General features: G+C 43.1%; 1 protein-coding gene across 5 annotated transcripts in view; it reads right to left on the bottom strand.

The window, feature by feature from the left end:
* The window catches only part of prkd1 (protein kinase D1), a 39,935-nt gene extending 36,383 nt beyond the window's left edge, over nucleotides 1–3,552 (bottom strand). For 4 of the 5 annotated variants that reach the window (XM_067480544.1, XM_067480541.1, XM_067480543.1 and 1 more), the window contains exon 1: nucleotides 1,808–3,552. In XM_067480544.1, the coding sequence (XP_067336645.1) occupies nucleotides 1,808–2,050 (243 nt within the window). In that variant the 5' untranslated portion in view covers nucleotides 2,051–3,552. The remainder of the gene's footprint in view (nucleotides 1–1,807) is intronic. The other variant, XM_067480545.1, reaches the window with a different exon arrangement.
* Between the last annotated feature and the right edge of the window lie 17,041 nt (nucleotides 3,553–20,593).

The raw sequence follows: 20,593 nt of genomic DNA on the forward strand, positions 1-20,593 counted from the left end.
CTGTCGCCTAAACTTTCGCAACGTGATAGATTTCCTGGGTTATGTGCAAATCGGGCTCAGGTGTGGAGCAGCTTGGGAACTGCTTCAATAGAAGGGGAGTAGTTTTACATCAGTTGCTTTTACATCAGATAGCTGCACACGGATTTACTGTACTTTTGATTGAAAAGTGATTAAATGGGGAAAAGGGGAAGGGGGGGGGGGGCTGGGGGGGCTGCCATCAGAGCAAAGGATATGATGAAAATCATAGCAGAATAGAGCTTAAGTGGAACAGGAAATTTCATTTTGCATTTCAGAAAAGCGTAACTACAAATCAAGCCTTGAAACACAGAGCTTTCACACACACTAACATCATGTGTCCTGCTCACAGAGCCTGAAGCCAAACGAGCTTCGTTTATGAATAAATTACCTGCTTCTGAGCAGCGAGATGCTAATGACTCACCTCCTCATGCTTCGACTGAATCAGCTTGATCAGAATGTGGCCCGTGAAGGATCCAAACCAGGATTCAACCGTTAAAACGTGCTCCACTACCACTAAAATCACTACGGCATTCAATGTATCCAGGACCTGATGTCGACACTAACGCCATAAATACAAACGTGCAGTCAGGCTGGGCTGCCTCACCTTACCAGGTGAGTGAAACTCCCCTTCTTCCCTGCAAACACGTCTATTAAATCTAAGAAGAGTTGCCGTAATTGCTCTAACTGCACTACTTTCTCTTCTGGCCTTCATAGTTTATGACAAAGACAAGATTTGTGACTAAAATAGTGAACTATCAGAATAAATCCACAAAGGTTTCTATTCTGAAAAAAAGGACATGCAGCTTAAGATCATCAATCACAACAACTCTGACAATCGAGGTGCAAAGACTGGAACAATATCGAGGCTAAATCACCAATTTCAGGTTGACTCTCAGATCCTTTAAACACATCCCCACTTTGCTCATCACATGGTTCAGTTGTTGCAAGTGGGGGGAGGGAAATGTAACCACACTGTAAACCAAAGATTCACTGTAGGTCGATCGAAAAACACAATCTGGTGATGAAGCCGATAAACAAATGACTCTTTTTGTCGAAAATGTACGTCCCCCCATCAGTACCTGAACGTCTGCTAGAAAGGTAACAGGTGTCTGTGGTGAACATGCAGAGTGATCCGCTGAAACTGCAGCTCGCTGTGCTTAGATGGAGCTAGAGGTTCACTGCCGTGTGTAGCTGTCTGTAAATACCAGTTTCACCCAAAATAGCTCCAACCACCCACCGTCTGCTACCTGCTCAGTAGCAAAGGAGCAGTGAGAAAAAGTTTCACAAAGTGAAGTATAAACACGTAATTCCCTCAGGAGTTGGTGGAGACCAAAAACGGAGGGAACACTGGACAAACACTGATAGGTACAAGGTCATTTTTTAAGTAAGGACACTGCAGGTTGTGATCCTGGCTAGAAGAGGGTTTGTCCCTTTATTCCAGTTGTCATGGCTTTAATTCAACTGTGGAAATCTGAAGTTATAAATACTGCAAAGTGACTGGGACAAGTTAATAGGGGCCACGTAAATTACTGCTATGTGTTCAGGGGCCCTGACTGAAAGTTGAGGTCACTCAGTGTGGACTCCAACTGCGTTTTACCCATCATCCTATGGGTTTCTGTGTTGTAGTTTTTCTATACTTTTTCCAATTAAGTCATGTTGAAGCCCAAGACAAACACATTAATCTGCCGGTGGCAGAATTCAATGCAGTCACGTTTAAAAGCGACCCTCTGACAAACCCCTTTGTTATACTAAGACAACTTTTGCAGGAGTTGGATGAGGACTGCATTACCTTCTGGTCCACGATGGAGCACGCCACCTCCCGGACCTGACTGAGGCTGAGCTCTGCGGCGTCCAGCAGCACCGGCTCCCGGCTCAGTCCTATCTGGATGTGAAAGGAAATCCCACCGGCACCACCAGCACCACCACCTCCTCCTCCTCCTCCTCCTCCTCCCCCGGCGCCGGTGTTGGTGTTGTTTGTGCCCCCTGGGAACGGGAGCGGGCTGGGCGCACGGATCAGCGGAGGCGCACTCATATGAACCTTTTCCCCGGTGGTTTCCAACTCTGCCCAGAAACAATTAAGTCAGGGAAATTGGAGAAATGACCGCACAAGTGACTGAACTAGGGAATTAACGGCGGAGCGGGAGCCCACAGCAGCAGCCACGGGAATTTCAGCGGCAGAGAGGTGATGGAGGCTCGGACGCGCAGAACTCCCAAAGCGTCAGAAAGAAAAAAAACACAAAAACACGAGTTTCCGACAGAAAGGACGGCTGATAAACTACAAGAAAACTGGGAGAAACGGCGCAGGGGAGCCGAGAGAAGACAAACACAGGAGAGATGTGGACACAGAGAGAATCAGAAGAGCCACCATGACTACATGGCTGGACCTGAGAGGAGCGTGGAAACCGGTGATGCGGGTGATGGAGCCATGCACGTCAACAGTGGCTGGAGAGGAGGAGGAGGGAGGAGAGGAGAGGGAAACCTTCCGGATGATGGATGAATGATGGATGGAGAGATGTAGCTGAGGCACAGTTCGTTTTACTTGCAGTAAAAGTGAGTCTGGCTTATAGTGTTTGTGGCTCAGTTCGTGGCAATAAAGGAAAAGTTTTTAATTCATTTCGGAATGTAAAAATGTCCCCATTCAAAGACAATTTCTCTGGACAATAAAAATAAAAACAAAAATCATTAGGAGGAACTAAGAAGCAGAAAACGTATCAGTTCCTTTGAGCAAATTCTTCTGGAACCGTTTAAAATAAAGCAGAGATTTTCCAGACAATTAGCACCATATGCAGCAAATTATGGGCAAACCATGAACCTTATTAATGCCAAAAATAAAGCCTAATAAAGGCTTTTTGTGGTGAAATCAGCGTAAAATATATTTTCCAAAACTCCCAGCAGAAACATGATAATGAAATCTGGGACAGATGCAGAAGGACAGACCACAACAAAAAGAAAAGAAAAACAAAACACAAAACATGAACATGTAAAATAAAAAAATTGCAACATTGTCTAGAGTTTACGACACACACACACACACACACACACACACACCTGTTGAATGTAAGAACCGCTTCCTCAGGGCGCCGTGGCAACACAGACAGAGGCTGAAGTGAGCTGGTTGCTAGGAGACGCGCACACATACATAGAGATATGTACACAAAGACGCAGTACTGCCAGCCCTCCCACGCTGTGACCTTGCCTCCGTTTATTACTGACAATGAAGCCCAAATCGTGGCATATGGTGTGTGCAGGAGTGTGTGTGTGTGTGTGTGTGTGTGTGTGTGTGTGTGTTTAGAGAGTGTGTAAAGGTAAGAGAGAGAGAGAGAGAGAATATTCAGTTCAGGTCATCAGGTCAGTGTTCAGGTGACGATAACACACCAAAAGAACTCATATTAAACTGATAGCAAGTGTGTGTGTGTTAGTTAGACTTTATCTAGTCAGCAGCTTCAGCTTTCACAGCTTCATCTACTGCATCCATTCGAGTCCTAGTGGTAACTGACTGATAACCCTGGGAGATCATTTTGACATTTGACGCCCCTCTGAAGGTGTTTCTGAAACTATGGCTATAAGTGATCTGACGTCCACCTCGATGTAGAAGGTGAAAATTTCACAGTGGAACTGGCAGCGCTGCCGTCTCTTCTCCAAACGAGTCAGACAATTTTCGAAAACGCACAATCTGAGAAGCTGAAGACTAGAATTCCTCCAGAAGTGTCTGGATTTAGAGATCAGCCATCAGCTGATGTTGACCCTGACGCTTCAATATCTGACACCTGGAGCAATGACGTAGAATCATGAGAAAAACAACAGCACCAACTGTTTACATGTGTCCAGTGACCCACATTTATCTCTTGTTATCGTATGTTGGTTTCCTGGGAGTTTTGCTACTGTCGATAATAAACTGACAAAATAAGTTGTCAGTCGTGTGGCGTTTGTTTTGCTCTGCAAACAGCTGCGGCACATGACGCATGTCCAAACACCTGCATTTATTGTGACGCTTCTCATCAACATTTGCCACAGTTGCAGCCTCAACTTCAAGATCAAAATTAGTGAACCAGGCTCTGAGACAAGTGTGACAATGTGTGTCCACAGAAGCACATGGTTCAGTCTTACATCAGGCCTCAGCACGGTTCAGACATTCAGAATTCGAGCCCACGGTGCTTCGGCTGTGATAGAGTTCCCACCGGAAACCAGCACCGGCGCTTTATTCAACATGACTCAAACTACTTCAGTTCACGAGTTCCGGACCAACCCCCCCCCCCCACCTGTGGGTCGCACAGGAAGTAGCTTCATGTTGTTTTAGTTATTCTGCCACCACTCATAGCTACTGGGGAATCAAACAGCATCCAGTGATGTGCACACGATGGCAACCTTAACAAAGATTCAGGTCGTCTCCTGAGCAGGAAGGACGAGCTGGAGGGAACTGAGCTGACCTCTTTTCAGCTCCAATAAACCGTGTGAAGGCTAAAATGACCGCGCTGTATTTGTACCGTAAACCTGCACTTTACATCATGTCTGTCATTTATTAATGAAGAATCTGAATGAGTTTAATAAAATGTTAGATGATCGTATGATTGTGGTGTTGACCTTTGACCTTTTGGATACAAAATGCCATCACTTCATTATTTTAACCTGTCACACATCTGTGATTAGCATTTGAACCCTGGACTCATGGCCAGACGTGTGTTTTTTGTTTTACAACGACCTTTGACATGAAAATCGCAGGATTTCGTTCGTGAATCCAAGAAATTCATGAGACACCGCGTTCACAGGATTGGGAAAGAGAAGGAGACAAAGTTAGTTCATCGTCTACATTAGACAAACACAGACTGTCTGTTATAAACATACACAGATCAGCCACAACATTAATACCACCTGGTGGTTTTAGTGCAAAACCAGACAAACAAACTAAAAATAATAAACCTGTAATAATAAACAGAAAGTGGTTAAAATCATCTCCACCTTTACCAACAGTGACCTTTGACCCGTAGTTTTTATTAATTGCTGGACATGTTGTGTCTACTCGAGCCGCTTTTCTTACTACAGTACTTTAACGTTTTTGCGTTAGGTCTAATGCAGATAATCTGTTTAGTGCTAGTAGTACTTGGAGTGGAGTACACAGTGCTTGTACCAAACCCACTGCTGCATGAAGACCTAAACAGCCATTTCACCTCCTGCCAACCGTCCACGCTCGATACTCTGAACCACGAACGCAACCACAAAGGCCTGAAGTCAGTCGACAGTCATGTGAAACATTTGTTAACTCTGCTCTGTTTCAGACAGTTAATTCACTGAAGGATGCAACGATGTAGCATTCAGAGCTGCCGTGTTCACACCCACAAAACCATCTCTGTAGGTGAATCATACTTTGAAATGAGGTGAGTCAGCAGCAGGAAATCCTCTCACTCTGAGCCCGACAGCTCTCCTCCTGTCTCCGGTGCCAAAATACCTTCACACACTGTATGTGGGTGCGACGACTGATGGGAAAAAGTGGGTCACTTGGTGTTGACCGTGGGCAGATACAATGTGACGAAGGACGTCTCGTAGCTGCAGAAGAGGTGGAAGGTGCAGCGTTAACACAAAAATCCAGCTGCAGCAGGAGGGTGGAGGCTGTTATTTAAGACACAGTGATCACAGGGCCAAAGTGCTCAGACAGTTGGAGGCAGCTTCCACGAGGACGTGTCTCGCATCACGATGAATAATTGCTCTCATAAATCTGTAAAAGGACGCCGCCACCAGCTGAAAACCTCAGGGACACATCATAAGATTGTGTGTGTGTGTGTGTGTGTGTGTGCGCGTCTCAGCATCTGAAATCAGTAAATGCAAAGATTACAGGTCAGAAAAATAACAAACCTGTTGCCATGGAGACCCTTGTGTGTGTGTGTGTGTTAGTGGAGATGATCATAATCCTGTCAGGGCTGCACTTTTTTGTACAGCAACTCTCAATCAACAGCAACTCGCATTATTGGATCATTTCGATCATGTGATCACCCAGTGAAAGCAACAGCCAATCAGCTGTTTGATCACCCGAACCAGAAAACTCAATAGTCATCTAAAACGCTTCTAGTTTGAGCCACTTGGTTCGACTTGGAGAGGAACCCTAATAATGTCTCTGTGTCAACAGGTTGTTGTGTCTCTTTTCTGTTTCAGCACAGACAAACAAGTAATCAGCTAATCACTGATTAACAAATCAGCACCTGATTGGCCAATCAAACACTTCAGGTTACCACTATGAAAATAATATGTTAGACAATGAAGTAGCTGCTCGCAAAATCATCAAACTGTCAGCATTGGTCCAACAACTGAGCTTGTCAGAGGGGTTTGTAATCATCAGATGATGCCTGAGTGTGAATGACATTAAACTACAAAAGTCTCCTGGTACCTGTATCATGCAAAATGATACTGCTGCCTGTCAAGCTTGTGGACACTGATTGTGTACCAACCACCGTGCTGTGCAAAAAAACTTTGTGCTAGTGGTGAGAATGTCAGTCCAGATGTTCTGTGACGTCATGGTACAGCCATGTCTGTCAGACTAACAAACAGCTGATCATAGAGGACAGTCAGCTTCCTATGCACAAATCTCATGAAACCTTTCTTCTAATAGAACTTTGCTTTAATGTTTTTCTGCTCGACTTGTTCCTCACTTGGAAGTTGCTTTAGATAAAAGCGTAAATGTAACCAGTTAAGGCAGGTGCCAACGGAATGATTATCAGTGTGATCTGCTGGTGATGACTGGTTGGACGTAGTTGGTCCTGCTCAGTCGGTGCTAAGAGACGACCATTAGATGTTTGCAGACCCAGTCTGTCAGTCATTCTCGCAAACATGTTTAATATTGATCACAGATGATGTCACTACAGCTGCACCTGAATGTAACGTGCTTTTATAAAGTTCTTTTACCGTCGTGTCCCTCTAGGCTCTATAGTCCACCTTCTCCTCACCTTTGCATCCATGATTTTGCTGCATTTCTTCATCTTTTCTTCACAAAAAAACCTGTGTTGGGGTTAGTGAAAACAACTTCAGGGTAACGTTGTGTTGAGCTACAACGAGGGTCAGAGTTTAGGGTAAGATTAAGATACAAGACAAATTACATAAAGACTCACACGTACACACTTTTTTAACGATCACCTGTGTGTCATGTTGAAATGTGTTGTCTGGAACCTGCTGAAATAAATGATAAATACCAAATAACAAGAGCTAAAAAAAAACCAGCAGCAGTATTTTAAAGTCAAACTCAACAGTGTGAAAGTTCAGGACAGTGAAGCAAAGTTCTGGAGCGTGTGAACCGCACTGTGACTCTGACAGCTCAGAGCAGACACGGTCTCTCGCAGTCCATCTGTGGCTCCAGAAACTCGGCAGGACCCGAAACCAGCAGCTCGGCCGAGGACCGCGGTGATGCCCCGGCGTGAAGACACATCAACTGAGAGTCACAATTACGAGCCGCAGAGCAGAAACGCAGAGGAGTCTCTGGCCCACATGGAGTGACAGCGACGAGGTCGTGAGTGTCGAGCATTCAAGCCATCAGGAGAAGGAGCTGGACAGGTTTGGGTCTCTCACTCAGTCTGTTTGCTCACATTATGGCAAAGCGGAAAACGTCCACGTGTGCTGAATTAGTTATGAGAAGGAACAACACGATGGTTCTCAAGCAAGTCCTGCGGCAATTTACAAGTGTCTTTGTCTTGCGATTTCATTCTTCAGCTTGTGTTTAATGTAGAGGCACCAGAGCGAAAAATGAGTCAAATAGTTTCAGAAACACAAAGTAACACTCTGTGACACAATCTGTTAAATAAATCATCTCATTAAAAAAATCTGTTATTTAAACTTTTCACCAGCGTCTCCTCTTTCTGCTCCAACGTGGTGGCTGTCTGCCTCGATACAGGATGCTGAGAATGATCAGACTTTCTGCAACACCTCCGAACACACACACACACACACACACACAGTTACTCTCAGTTATTCACACGCCATTGTGGCAACATGAACACACACTGCTCATTCACACTCGTGCTTTACTAAAGCTGAACACACAACCTTCATTCTCACACACATGCACAGACACACACTCTGACAGATTTGACACCCACCACCCGTCGTTACATTTTTACAGCCCCCTCCTCCCTCCATAGGTGCTATTCCCGTCACCGTGGGGTGTGCGAGATGCGGCAAAGTGCTAAAAAGCCGCCGTCTCTTCCCAGTAAACTTGGTGTCGTTGTTGTATGTTGTTGTGCAAATGTTTTGAGGGGAAGTTTGCCGACGCTGGCGCACGGCGAGGTACAACAGTAGTCAGAGGGCAGCGCTGGGAGGGGCTGCAATGCTCCGCAGGAAAGCGAAACGTGTCAGTCTGCAGGTCACAGGTCACGCCTACCGCATGTTACAGTTTGTCTTAATTACTTTCACATTCTCTGAAATTGTACCTCACTTTCACAAAACATTAAAAGCACAGACACAAACACGTGGCATTATTGAGACGCCATGTGTGCTGTTGTTTTTTTTCTCTCAGTCATGGATAAATGTGCCCATTGTTCCACCCCATCGAATGAGGAGCCGCTTCAAGACTTCTACTGTGCGAGTCAGTGGTGGATATGCGAGGGATGGTCACATAAGATACCTGGGCACGTCAAAATAACAGAGCAGCCCAATTGCAGATCACAGAGCTTCTGTTGCATACAGCACCAGTACAGCAACGAAGACTGACCACATCTTCTCAATCCTAAATGGGAAAAGCTAAATTTAAAAAGTAGCAGCACTAGGATGGGTATTACAGCTTGGAGCCTCCTCGCTGTGCTGCATTGGCTCAGTTCCACAAAACATCATTCTAAGAACTCTTATGGTTGGTACCTCCTGCGGTCTGGACGCAAAAAAAGGGGGGAACTTCCAGTTATAGTTCTACAAATACTTCTTTCAGTCCGAAGGAGGAAAAACTGCAGGCCACAAAGTTCCTAAATAAAAAACTATGAATGACAGCACCTCTTCATGTTGCGTATGTGGTGTGCAGGGCTGGCTTAGCGTGGATCTCCAAGGTGCTCTGAGCGGAGTGGGGCCAGAGCCAGAGTTCCAGCTGAACTTTCACTGTGTAGAACAGCCAATAATAATGATATGTCCTAATTTCCCAAACTATACAATAAGACATCACCCTGGATTTGAGTGAGGATACGCAGAAAAGGTCTAATCATAGGAACATACAGGGTAAGAGTTGGCATACGAATGCTATAAACACATATAAGCATTATTATCATTATTATTATTTGTGATAATAAAACAGAGAAAAAGAGTGAAGAAAAAAAATTCTAAATTAAAAGGTGAAAATGTTCGACTCACATTCGATGTTATCAGGCTCAAATCGTGCGGTGTGTAGTTTGAGCTCGGTTCACCTAAACACTGAGTACGGATACAGTATCATCACATAACATTTATTACTGATACAGTGTACACAGAGTGTACACAGTGTACACAGAGTATACACCGTGTACACAGTGTACACGGAGTATACACAGAGTGTACAAAGTGTACACAGCGTACACAGCGTACACAGAGTATACACAGAGTGTACACAGAGTATACACAGAGTGTACAAAGAGTATACACAGTGTACACAGTGTACACGGAGTATACACAGAGTGTACACATAGTATACACAGTGTACACAGTGTACACGGAGTATACACAGAGTGTACACATAGTATACACAGTGTACACAGTGTACACGGAGTATACACAGAGTATACACAGAGTGTACACAGAGTACAGCAAACACTGTGTCACAATAAATAAATGAATTATCTTCTTTTAGTTACAAATTTTGTGCAAACACTAATGTAGCAGTAAAAAAAAAAATGCTGACAGGAAGCTCTATACACATCAACACAAGGGTGTGTGTGTGTGTTTATGGTCCCATCTGACACACACTGTTTACTCAATACACTGCCACTCATTAGTTTGGTTGTGTGTGAGTTTTGAACATGTTTGTTAGCCAGCAGTCACATGTGACTGTGTGTGTGAGAATGAGCCTCATCATTATATTATTCAGTCTGATGTGACAGCGCCTTCCGTGTCTCACTGCTAAAACTACGCCTTCATCCACTGAACACACACACACACACACACACACACACTAATATTTTCAAAAACTAAATGAAAGTGTCCATCTGCAGGAAGGACGAGTTCTTTATTAGCATATGTTGGACGACGAGTTTTTCTGTGTGTCTGTAGTTTAGTTTGACTGCTGTCTACCTCTGATGTGCCGAGGTGTTGATTTTCAGAGAGTAAGCATCGTCAATATGCAATCACCAGCAGCAGCCCTGTCCCTGCTCTTTGAGTTACAGCGTCTGATAGACAGGCAGTGGTCAGTGTGATTCCTACCTAACAGCAGGTCGAGGGGGAATCTGGGCCTGCAGCAAATAATGCATAGGGTCAGAAACCCTGTGAATCAATGGAGAGAAGACAGGAGACAGAGCTGGAGGTAGCAGAGCTTAAGATGTTGAGGTTCTCTTTGGGAGAGACGAGGATGGACAGGATCAGGAATGAGGACATCAGAGGGACAGCTCATGTTAGATGTGTTGGAGATAAAGTCAGAGAGGACAGATTGAGTTTGGACATGTTCAGAGGAGAAACTGTGAATATATCGGTATAAGGATGCTGAGGTTGGAGCTGCCAGGCAGGAGGTCTAGAGGAAGAGCAAAGAGGAGATTTATGGATGTAGTGAGAGAGGACATGAAGTTAGTTGGTGCAGAAGAAGATGCAGAAGACAGGGTTAGACGGAGGCCCATGATTCTCTGTGGAGACCCCTGAAAAGGAACAGCCCAAAGGAAAAGAAGATAGCACACACACACACACACACACACACACACACATTCCTACAGTAGAGTAACGTACACTCACATTATATTCTAAATACTGTGATATGTCTGAGCCTCAAACTGCTAAAATTGAATAATAAAAAACATTCATTTTTTATTTAGATCATAGATCAAAGTCAAATACCTTTAGACAAATGTCCGAATACAGACATGTACCAGTTGGGATTTAAAGCTGAATGGGACTGATCTTGGATTCACATTAACGAGTCAGTAGCAAGAGGCCTCCTCAGGAGAAACAGCGTTTTTCTCACGACATATGTTCCACCGCAACACTTTGGAATAAATTACTAAACAGCCTTTATTTAATGCTGTCTGAGCCTGTCACCTTCCTGTGCCACAGGTCACAGCATCACGCTGTAAGAAGTGCTGCTGTTTATGAGACACACAGTGATCTTTGTTGTCCCTCACTGTCCTCTCTCACCTGCCAGTCACTCGCAGCTGCTTTCAGACTCGTGATTAGGGACTGACTCCCTCTCTCACACACACACACACACACACACACACACACACACACACACACACAGCCTTGAAAAGCCTTTATAAGCTCTTTAATTCAGAGTGGACTTCAATATTTCTTGGAACATTACCACAAGAATTCCAGCTCGCAGATGCAGAACAGGAAGCATGAAATATCAGACCTGAGACCACAACATTTCATCTTTGCTTTCTATATTTATGCCTTCACAGTGTATCACAGTGGAGTTGGAAAGAAAGACCTCCTGGTCCTCGTTCCATCTGACAGGTGGATTTGAGCACAAATCTCAGGAAGTGAGGATAATTACTATCACGCTGCACTTGATACAAACAAAACGATGAGCCGAGGCCACTTGTGTCGAATCGCTGAGCTCTCAACCTGACGGATTTGAGCACAAGCTAAAATCACTGTCACCTTTTGCAGCGCCACCAACATATGTCAAAGGAAACGACACATAAAAGCTGACGGCTCCTGCGCCGCGACTCGGCTGCAACGCTCGTCAATATTTACATAAGACTCACCAGGGAAACAGCAAGCATGGCAGAGGGGGTGTCATTGTCACCCTGATTCACAATCCCGAGTGTGTGTTTGTTTGCATGCCCCTGGGTTATAGCTGCTGTGTTTCACAAACTTCAGAACTTGTTAATGTTGTTGCCTTCAGGAGAAAATAATGAAGCTTCTGGACTAATGTCACGCAGACGCCTCGTGAACATCATTAAACCACCTCAACACAAACTTTAATAAATGAGAGCCAAGTGTGGTCGTCAAGTCTATTAGTCTGATGTGCTTGATCAGATGAGAGCATGGATCTAAATCTGTGTGTACTTGGACATGTGAATATAAATGCGGGAACCTGCTCTGTCTGAAATCTACAGATGTGTCAACGTCATTGGGCTTTAGAATAGGCCCCGAGTTCAGACTTACAGGCTCAGGCAGTGTCGCTGCACCACCATTGTTGGAGTAGCAACCTGTATGGCTATAACTTCATTACGTACACCTGTACAATTTAATAGAATCCAATACAGCAGCTCTGCCATTACATCTACTTCTACAAGGTTATAATTTTTCAGTTATAAAGTTAAGTCGGCCATGAAGTCAGAACACAAGGTGTAAAAATACCTTAGTGAACAATTAATAGAAGGAAAGTGTCAGCGCAAATACCAATGGGAGGTGAGTGTGACTCAAGGGTAAGTGTTGTCAGAGCAGTTGGTAGGAGGAATCAGGTGCATTCGAACAGAAAACTACTGACTACTACTACTACTACTACTACTGACGTAGTCTAACCAAAGAACAGGCAGGACTCTCTCTTGCGTCGATGAGTGAGGCAGGAAAAGACAAGGAGACGCTAACGAAGTGTAGTAAAGTCGCCCAAATGAACCATGAGGCAGGAAGTGAGACCGGGGGACTACGAACTACAGGTTGGGACCAGGAAGTGAAGCTGGAGGTCATGACCTGGTCATGACTCAAAGTTGGTGACAGTTGCTCTGGCGACTGGTACAAACAAACTGAGTCCATAGTTTTGATAGTAAACAGCTGATTGGTACAGTGCATAACGTGTCACATACTGTACACAATGTAAACACATCAATATTAACATAACAGATCTAAGATTCTGCTGTGGCAGCATCAGCACCTCAGGTGTCAGGCTTTGGAAAAGAAGTGTGAAATGTGCAGATCTGAGGGGTTTGCTATAGGCTTCACTGCACAGCCATAGATGTGCTGCTGATCCTGCTGCGTGTGCTGCAGACTGATATCCATCCTGCCGTGAAGCATTTATCAACTTACAAACAACAATCCATATTTCATATCACATCAGTGCACAGAGCCCGAGGCTCAAACAGGAGAGGGTGGAGAGATTCAGGTATTGGATATAATGACGAAATAAAAGACAAACTGTGGCTGTTTACAGAATATATGTTACCTGCTGTGACTGCAGAGATGTTAAATAAGTTTTTTTATTGTCTATAATGAATATTTAACATTTGCACTCAACAATAAAGAACAAACAGCAGCAGCAGAGTGAAGCTTTAATCAGCCTGTTATGAATATTAGAGTGATTGTGTTGTTCTTAAGAAACAGACCCCCCACTGGAAACACACACACACACACACAAGCTGCACACTGTGTGTTTACATGTTTTACAAGACAAACATTTGAGGAAAACATGTCAAATGATCACCTGGAGAAAAACAACTCGTTTTCCATCAAAACAATCCTCAAACACGTGATTTAGGAATTTGCCTGTGTGTGTGTGTGTGTGTGTGTGTGTGTGTGTGTGTGTGTGTGTGTGTGACTTTCTTAGCTCCTACTCTCACAAAAGGGACCACGAGTGACTTAATTGATTGGTTCAGAAACGAGCTCAGGTTCACGGGGGAGAGAAAACTGTTTTACCTGGTCCAAGAAGAGTCTTTATACGAGAAAGTACTGACATTAAGTCTGGATAATAAATGGTCTGCAGACTGAGCACAAACCAACACAGGAATACATGGGCACATTCTGACTGTTGACTCACAGCACATCAAGCTGCTTGTTCTGCATGTACACCGACGCAGGCGGTTTACGTTTAGGGACGTACACATACGTTTCTGTTACACTAACGCAGCAGATGTACGTGGCCACAAGGGGTCACTGTTACATGTTAAACAGGAAGAGCGAGTAAAGTTATGCCTGAGTAAGCAAATTGCTTCCACAAATTGTTGAATGAAGAGAACAACAAATATATTATAATATATATTTTCCTGTTTCCTCTAGCTGCTTCATCTTTCTTTCTGTTTGTTCACCTGCTGACTCCATGACGTTAACAGCTTCTCCACACCATGCGTTGAAATTTGGGAGGTGTTCACATTGGGGCATCTGAAGTTAACCATAATCCCATTCTCTGCTTGGGTCCACGTAGATGTTTACGTGTATGATCATAGAAGCGTAATTTCGTCTTGAGCGTTCGGCTGGTCGTGTGAATGCAAACAGAAAAAAAGCTGCTGAAAGTTTGTTGGAGCTCCCCAGTGGGTAGGACTGATCCCGTTTAGCCTGAAAGAAAAAACTAAAGCAGAGCTGGACGTTAGAATTACTGCACTGTGGCTGAATGCGTTGGTGCCAACCAATCAAACTGCAGTTTACATGTACGTCTGTCACGTTCTAATCAGTTCATCCACGAGTTTGAGCGGATGTTCGAGGCAAATTAAAAGTAATTCTCATGATGTACTGCATTCACTGAGGCACAAACAAGAGTCTGAGGGGGTTTATTTTTCTCCACTGAAAAGAAACACAGGTAGTGAAATTTGCAGAAAAACTAATTATGTTTATTTAATTGATAACATTTATGAATTTTAATGAGCAATTGGATTCTCTGAGATGAAATATGACAAAATAAAGCTTACATTCCACTGTAACTGTTGTGTCAATAAAGATAATTGGAATTGAATTAATATAGAGATAAGCTGAATAATAGTAACATGATAAAAACAGATGAAACACACACACACACACACACACCACCAGGAAACCTAAACAAACAGCTGCAACTAAGCATCTTTAATTATTTTCCCTCTGACAAACAACTTTAATTGGCTGTGTGTGTGTGTGTGTGTGCGTTTCTTTCAGACAGTGATCATTAGCAAGCTGGGAACAAGTTGCAACTGTCCATTACCTACACACACACACACACACACACACACACACACACACACACACACACGTGACTTTAACATATAGTAATGAAGATGATGATACTCGACGGAGGAGGAAACAGGAACATCAACACCTGTACTGACTGATGCTGTTCCAGCAGGTAGGAACACAATTAAATCCACGTGGTTACCATGGTTACCCAATTCAATTGCAAGACGTAGGCCTACGTCACTTCCACCGATTGTGGGAAGAAGAAGTGTTTGGTGATTAAAGGGCACATGTGCGATTTACAGATTACAAGGAAGTGCAGAATCGGAGCATATGGTGCCACGTTTGCTAGAATAAAACAGGTTTGTGGCAGTTTCACCTCATTCCAGTAGTTTTGCTTTACACCCAATGTTCTGACCAAACATGTTCCCCTAACACACAAGCTGCTCCACCTTTCCCGTCCAGGCTGTTGTGTTGTTGTTGTGTACAGCGGGAAGTGGAAAAGGAAGCAGTTTTTATATTACAAAACATTCTACTACAAACACGTGGTAACTTACAATCAGTCAAACATATCACTGCCTTCTTTAGGTCGATACACTACAATGACTTTTTCTAACAACACTCACTTTTTCTCTACCTCTTGTGACTTGTGTGGAAAACGAAGGAGTCATGTATCTGACACTGGACTCGACTCACCTTCACCTTTTGAACTTCCCTGCACCACTCTACCCCCTGACACACTGACAGGCTGGTTAGACCGGCACTCACCCTGTCTGCTCCTCCTTCTCTGCACTTCACTCTCGTTTCCTCTCTCACCCTTATTTCACCATCCCTGCTTCCTGTTTCCAAGCTTTTATTTTGTAGTCCCTCTGTCCCACTTCCTGTCTAGTCATTTCAGCTACTTCACCCCTCATCATCAGCCCTGATGGTTTTCACCTGTTCCCTTGCCTATTTATACCCGGCTCAGCCCATAGTCTCCTTCCTGCGCTTAGTGCTACTGGATGCTGTGCTTTCCTGCCCTGTTCCACTTTCCACCTTTTGGACTCTTAATTTGGTTGCTTACTTAGGTTTTCAGTGTTTGGTCTCTCTCTTGTTTTTAGTTTCACTTACTCTTTAAGTTGTGCAGCCCTGTACAGTGTGCTTTACGTTGAGCTTTAACACTTGGGTTCCTTTTCTTTTTTTAGTTTTTGTTCAGTCTTGCCTTTATTGTAATCTGCCATTTCTGTCATTTTCAGGCTGATTTTGTTTTCTTTACTGCATTATTGTAATAAAATCCCTTCACATTTCCTAACTTGGGTCCTTGGGTCCTTGGGACAAAACGAATCAAGTGAAATCAACAGGCAGGGAGTGAACAATTCAATGAAGAGGCCGAGCGACATCCCATGATGCCGAGCGGCTTGATAAGAACGTTATGGGGAAGCTGGCGTGACTAAGAAAAGGCCTCATTTACAGTGTGTGTTTGTTTTGCTGCTTTACATGTGTTTAATTTTGTGTTTGTGTACGAGTGTTTTCTGATTGTTTACTCACCTCTGCTCCTCCACACACACATGTTGTTTATCAGACTGTGTACACATATTACAGCATGTTTGCATGAGATTCAGCACGTCGTCCTGCCTGCCAAAGTGTGTGTGTGTGTGTGTGTGTGTGTGTAGGCCATCAGTCCACGGCCCAACTCACACGGTAATAGAGCCCACTGGGACAAGTAAGTCTACAGTTGCTAGCTGTAAATTGACGTGTGTGTGTGTGTGTGTGTGTGTGTGTGTGTGTGTGTGTGTGTGTGTGCATGCCATCCGACTGTAGTTCTCCACATCATTACACACCAACCCACTGTGGAGGGTTTGAAGTTGCTCAGCTCTACACACACAACCTCCCAATGAACTCATGTTGACTGCAGCTTCTCTTATCTCCTGTAGCCTAATGTTTACTTTGGATGTTTGACACCAAAGTCACCTGCTGGAAGTCTGTAAAGCTGGTCTGAGTTCAGGGTGTCACTTGTTGTATCGATACCACATTTTTTAAACTTTTTGTTTTTTTTTCAAAACATTTTTTGTTAGATTTTTAGTTTTAGTTCAGTTTAGCTCACCTTCATCCTGTAAGTAATGACATTCAAATTCATGTTCTTTAGCTGAAAAAGGAATTTTTTAAAAATTACATTTTAAAAGTAAAGACATTGGGAAAACAGAATTAATAGAATATGTGGATGTTTTTGGTGATGATATATTTATAAAATAATAACCTAACAAGCACAAGGAGAACATGCAAACTCCACATGGAAAAGCTGAAGCTGGCAGGGGATTCAAACCGGCGACCTAGCTGTGAGGCAGCAGCACTAACCGCTCCACCAATGTACTGCCCTGTACACATATTAAAATTAAATGATGACTAGTTGGTGAAGCCTGACAGTACACTGATCATAGTGTGTGTGTGTGTGTGTGTGTGTGTGTGTGTGTGTGTGTGTATATGTGTGGGAAGGGAAGCAAAGCAATATCCACAGAGAGCCATAATAACTGTTATCTCTCCCACAGGATGTCATCATTGCAGACACACACACACGCACACACACACACACACACCTTGATTAAGAGGAACACAGCAATAATTAGGGAACTTTCAATTCTCCTCAGGTCAGACAGTTATTGGTGCAGAAAGATACTTATTTACCAGCCTGACTTCACAGTAGAGTGTAAAATAAAAAAATAAATAATAGTTTTACGTTGTGCTGAGGAATATTACATCCATCAATCACTAAAACAATGCAATACAAAGGGTTTTACAGATACTTGAAAGCTGAAAAATATGTATATAATGTCCATAAAACAGGTGACTATAAGAGAGTGAGACCACACACAAGGAAATGCATAAGAAACTAAATATTAAGAACATTAAGATTTATTTTGTTATATTAATATTTTATAATATATATAAAATATTAAGGTGTGTAATTACAGGAACATGATAAACAGATAAAAACAACGATGAATAAAAACATGAGAAAAACAACATATCAATTAGAGAAACGACTAAACTATCAGTCCAGGAGCAGCTATAACCAAATAAAATGCAGATTTTAATAGGTGTTATATTTAATGACAACATGTGTTTAATCCAGGTTCAGCATTTTAAAACCTTTTCAAACAGAGCAACAGCTTTAGTTGTTAAACGGGACAATAGCAGCAGCAGGGGGCGTGACTCTAAAGGTCTGGAAGATTCTTTATGATCTAAAGAAGATGGCAGCTCATGTGATGTGTAGGATGACTTCTATAATAAAATTGATTTATATATTCACCAGTGCTTCTTCACATGAGCCCTGCTGTTGTTTTAGCCCGTGACTGATGACGTGTAGTGTTTTCTCTACGAACTTAATACTGCATCAATAATAATTCAAAACCCTGCTGCACTTTGTCAACAAAATGTCTGAATTTGTAGTTATTAGCGATGTTCTGAACCTCACTAGAACTTCTGGAACTGTTAACGCTGCTGTGCCTCAGCTCTCCACTGGATCGTCTCCTGTACGATTTCCCGACCTGAAGCCGTTTCAGTTATTGGATCTCTGGATTTTGGATCGGGGATCTGGATTGTTAGTTTGTCTTTTGGACGGTTAAAAAATGGGATTTGAATATTGGACTTCACCTTGTTCTCACCACCTCTGCACTAAAGCATTAAGATTAGTTAAGATTCTGCATGAGTTACATTAAGGTCCAAATAAATTTGGACAGGAAAGACTGTGAGTTGTGGGGCTGCAAAAAGCCACTGGTTTCTGCATTTATTTCAGTCTGTTTGCTTGTTTTTTTAAAAGCTGTCTGGTTCATCTGTGGTCACCAACACAGTCTGTAGTGAAGCAGATGGGAAAATGACATTATTCACCATTTTCTTTTTGAAATCATCCTGCAGTACAGAGTGTGTGCTATGAAACACCTGATTATTTCTGCAAGACCAAACAACAAACTACTTTTACTTTGGCGGGTTGAAGCGCTGAATGCTTCCACATCCTGCAGCAGTTTATACAACCCTGTTAGATGATATATTTTTAACTTTATTTGTTCTCGTCTGACCGATGTCAGAATGAAGAAGTCATGTGAACAGCTGAGAGCGTCTCTCCTCCTCCTCCTCCTCCTCCTCCTCCTCCTCCTCCTGACACCTCACCTTAAATCGTGTGTGTGTGTGTGTTTAATTGCAGCAGCTCTCTTCGGTCCACGTCTGCAGGTTGTTGGTTAATTGGTGCTAGAGGCTGAGCTTGTTAACTCTGCTCTCATCTGCCTTCAAAACAGTCTCACACCAATTACTACTGCTCACTCAGCCCCCCTCTCTCATCTTGTTTGTCTTTCTCTCACTGTCTCTAATATGTTTTGTGTTTTGTTTTTTTTCATATTGAAATGTGCTTTATTGCCAGGACCCCAATAGAGTACAGCTTTCCCAAAGCAGGTTAGTTACATTTTTTGTTAAAATTTAGAAGAAATACTGAATAAAATTCCTGAACTCCTGTGAAAACCGAGACTGTTTCTGATAAATGCTACATAATAACAGACAATGTTCTTTTAGGATCTTTTTATGACACGATTCCATTGACAGTCACTAAACGTTTTAGACAGTGGATTAAGACTTTTCCACACAAAATATGGCTGCGTCTTTGAAGGTTTTGAGGCAAAAATATGGGCAAAAAGCCCCTAAAACCACAGTTTATTGCTACAGCAGCATGGTTGGGAAGTTAATAGACACAATTCCCGAGTCTTTAATCAAACGTTTAATTCCACATTGTCCACAATGGACGTAATGTGTGGCATAACTAACAAATGCTGTGTGTTCTGGAATTAGTGGAAACGAGGTGAAGGAAGAAGCAACTAGGGTAGGTACTCGTTTCACCCTGAATTCAGCTGCTCAGGCCAAATTCAGAAAAATCACGCAGCACAAAGTGGTAGATCTTATCCAGAAGTTGTTCATTTGACTTTGACATGAAGGATCAGAGTTTAGCTCAATGGTGAAGGCAACAAGCCCAGAAAGACGGAGGTTAAAGGTCGAGCATCTCGGTTTTGAAGTCAGGAGCTTTTCTCTTCAAACTCATTACAACATTATTAATATTGTTTATTTTTGGATGAGTACTTATGTAGGTTTTATGTAGTAAGTAACATATTGTACACATGTAATAGTCTCTTTTTTGTGTCCTCGCTTTTCCTCTCCTCCTCTTGATTGACAGTTAAACGACCAATTACTACTTTGTTGCCATGTCAACCATCTGCCTCTTCGAGCAACCTGTCTCCCTCGTTTGATTGTCATCTTAACAGCCAATTACAGCTGATAATGCGCCTCCCTCTCTCCCTCTCTCCCTCTCTCTCGCTCTCACACTCTGTGTGTCATTAAAGCCATCTTGCTGTTGTTTGTCAGGCTGCTGCTGTGCTCTTGAACGCACCATCTTGCCCACTCATAAAATGTACTAAGGCAAATGGAGCGATGTTGTTTACCAATCAGAGACCAGCGTCGTGTTTGTCTTGTTCAACACTGAAACATGACTCAGGTGAAACTAGTATATTTTCAGCACCATAGTCTGAGGCAAAAGTTGACAGAACTTTTATCTTAAAGTGCAGGCTGCAGCTCCTGTGACTCGGATTATATGGTGGTTTTGCAATAGTTTGAGATTTTGCTG

The sequence above is a fragment of the Channa argus genome, chromosome 16 (assembly GCF_033026475.1).
Source record: "Channa argus isolate prfri chromosome 16, Channa argus male v1.0, whole genome shotgun sequence".
NCBI classification, from domain to species: Eukaryota; Metazoa; Chordata; class Actinopteri; order Anabantiformes; family Channidae; genus Channa; species Channa argus.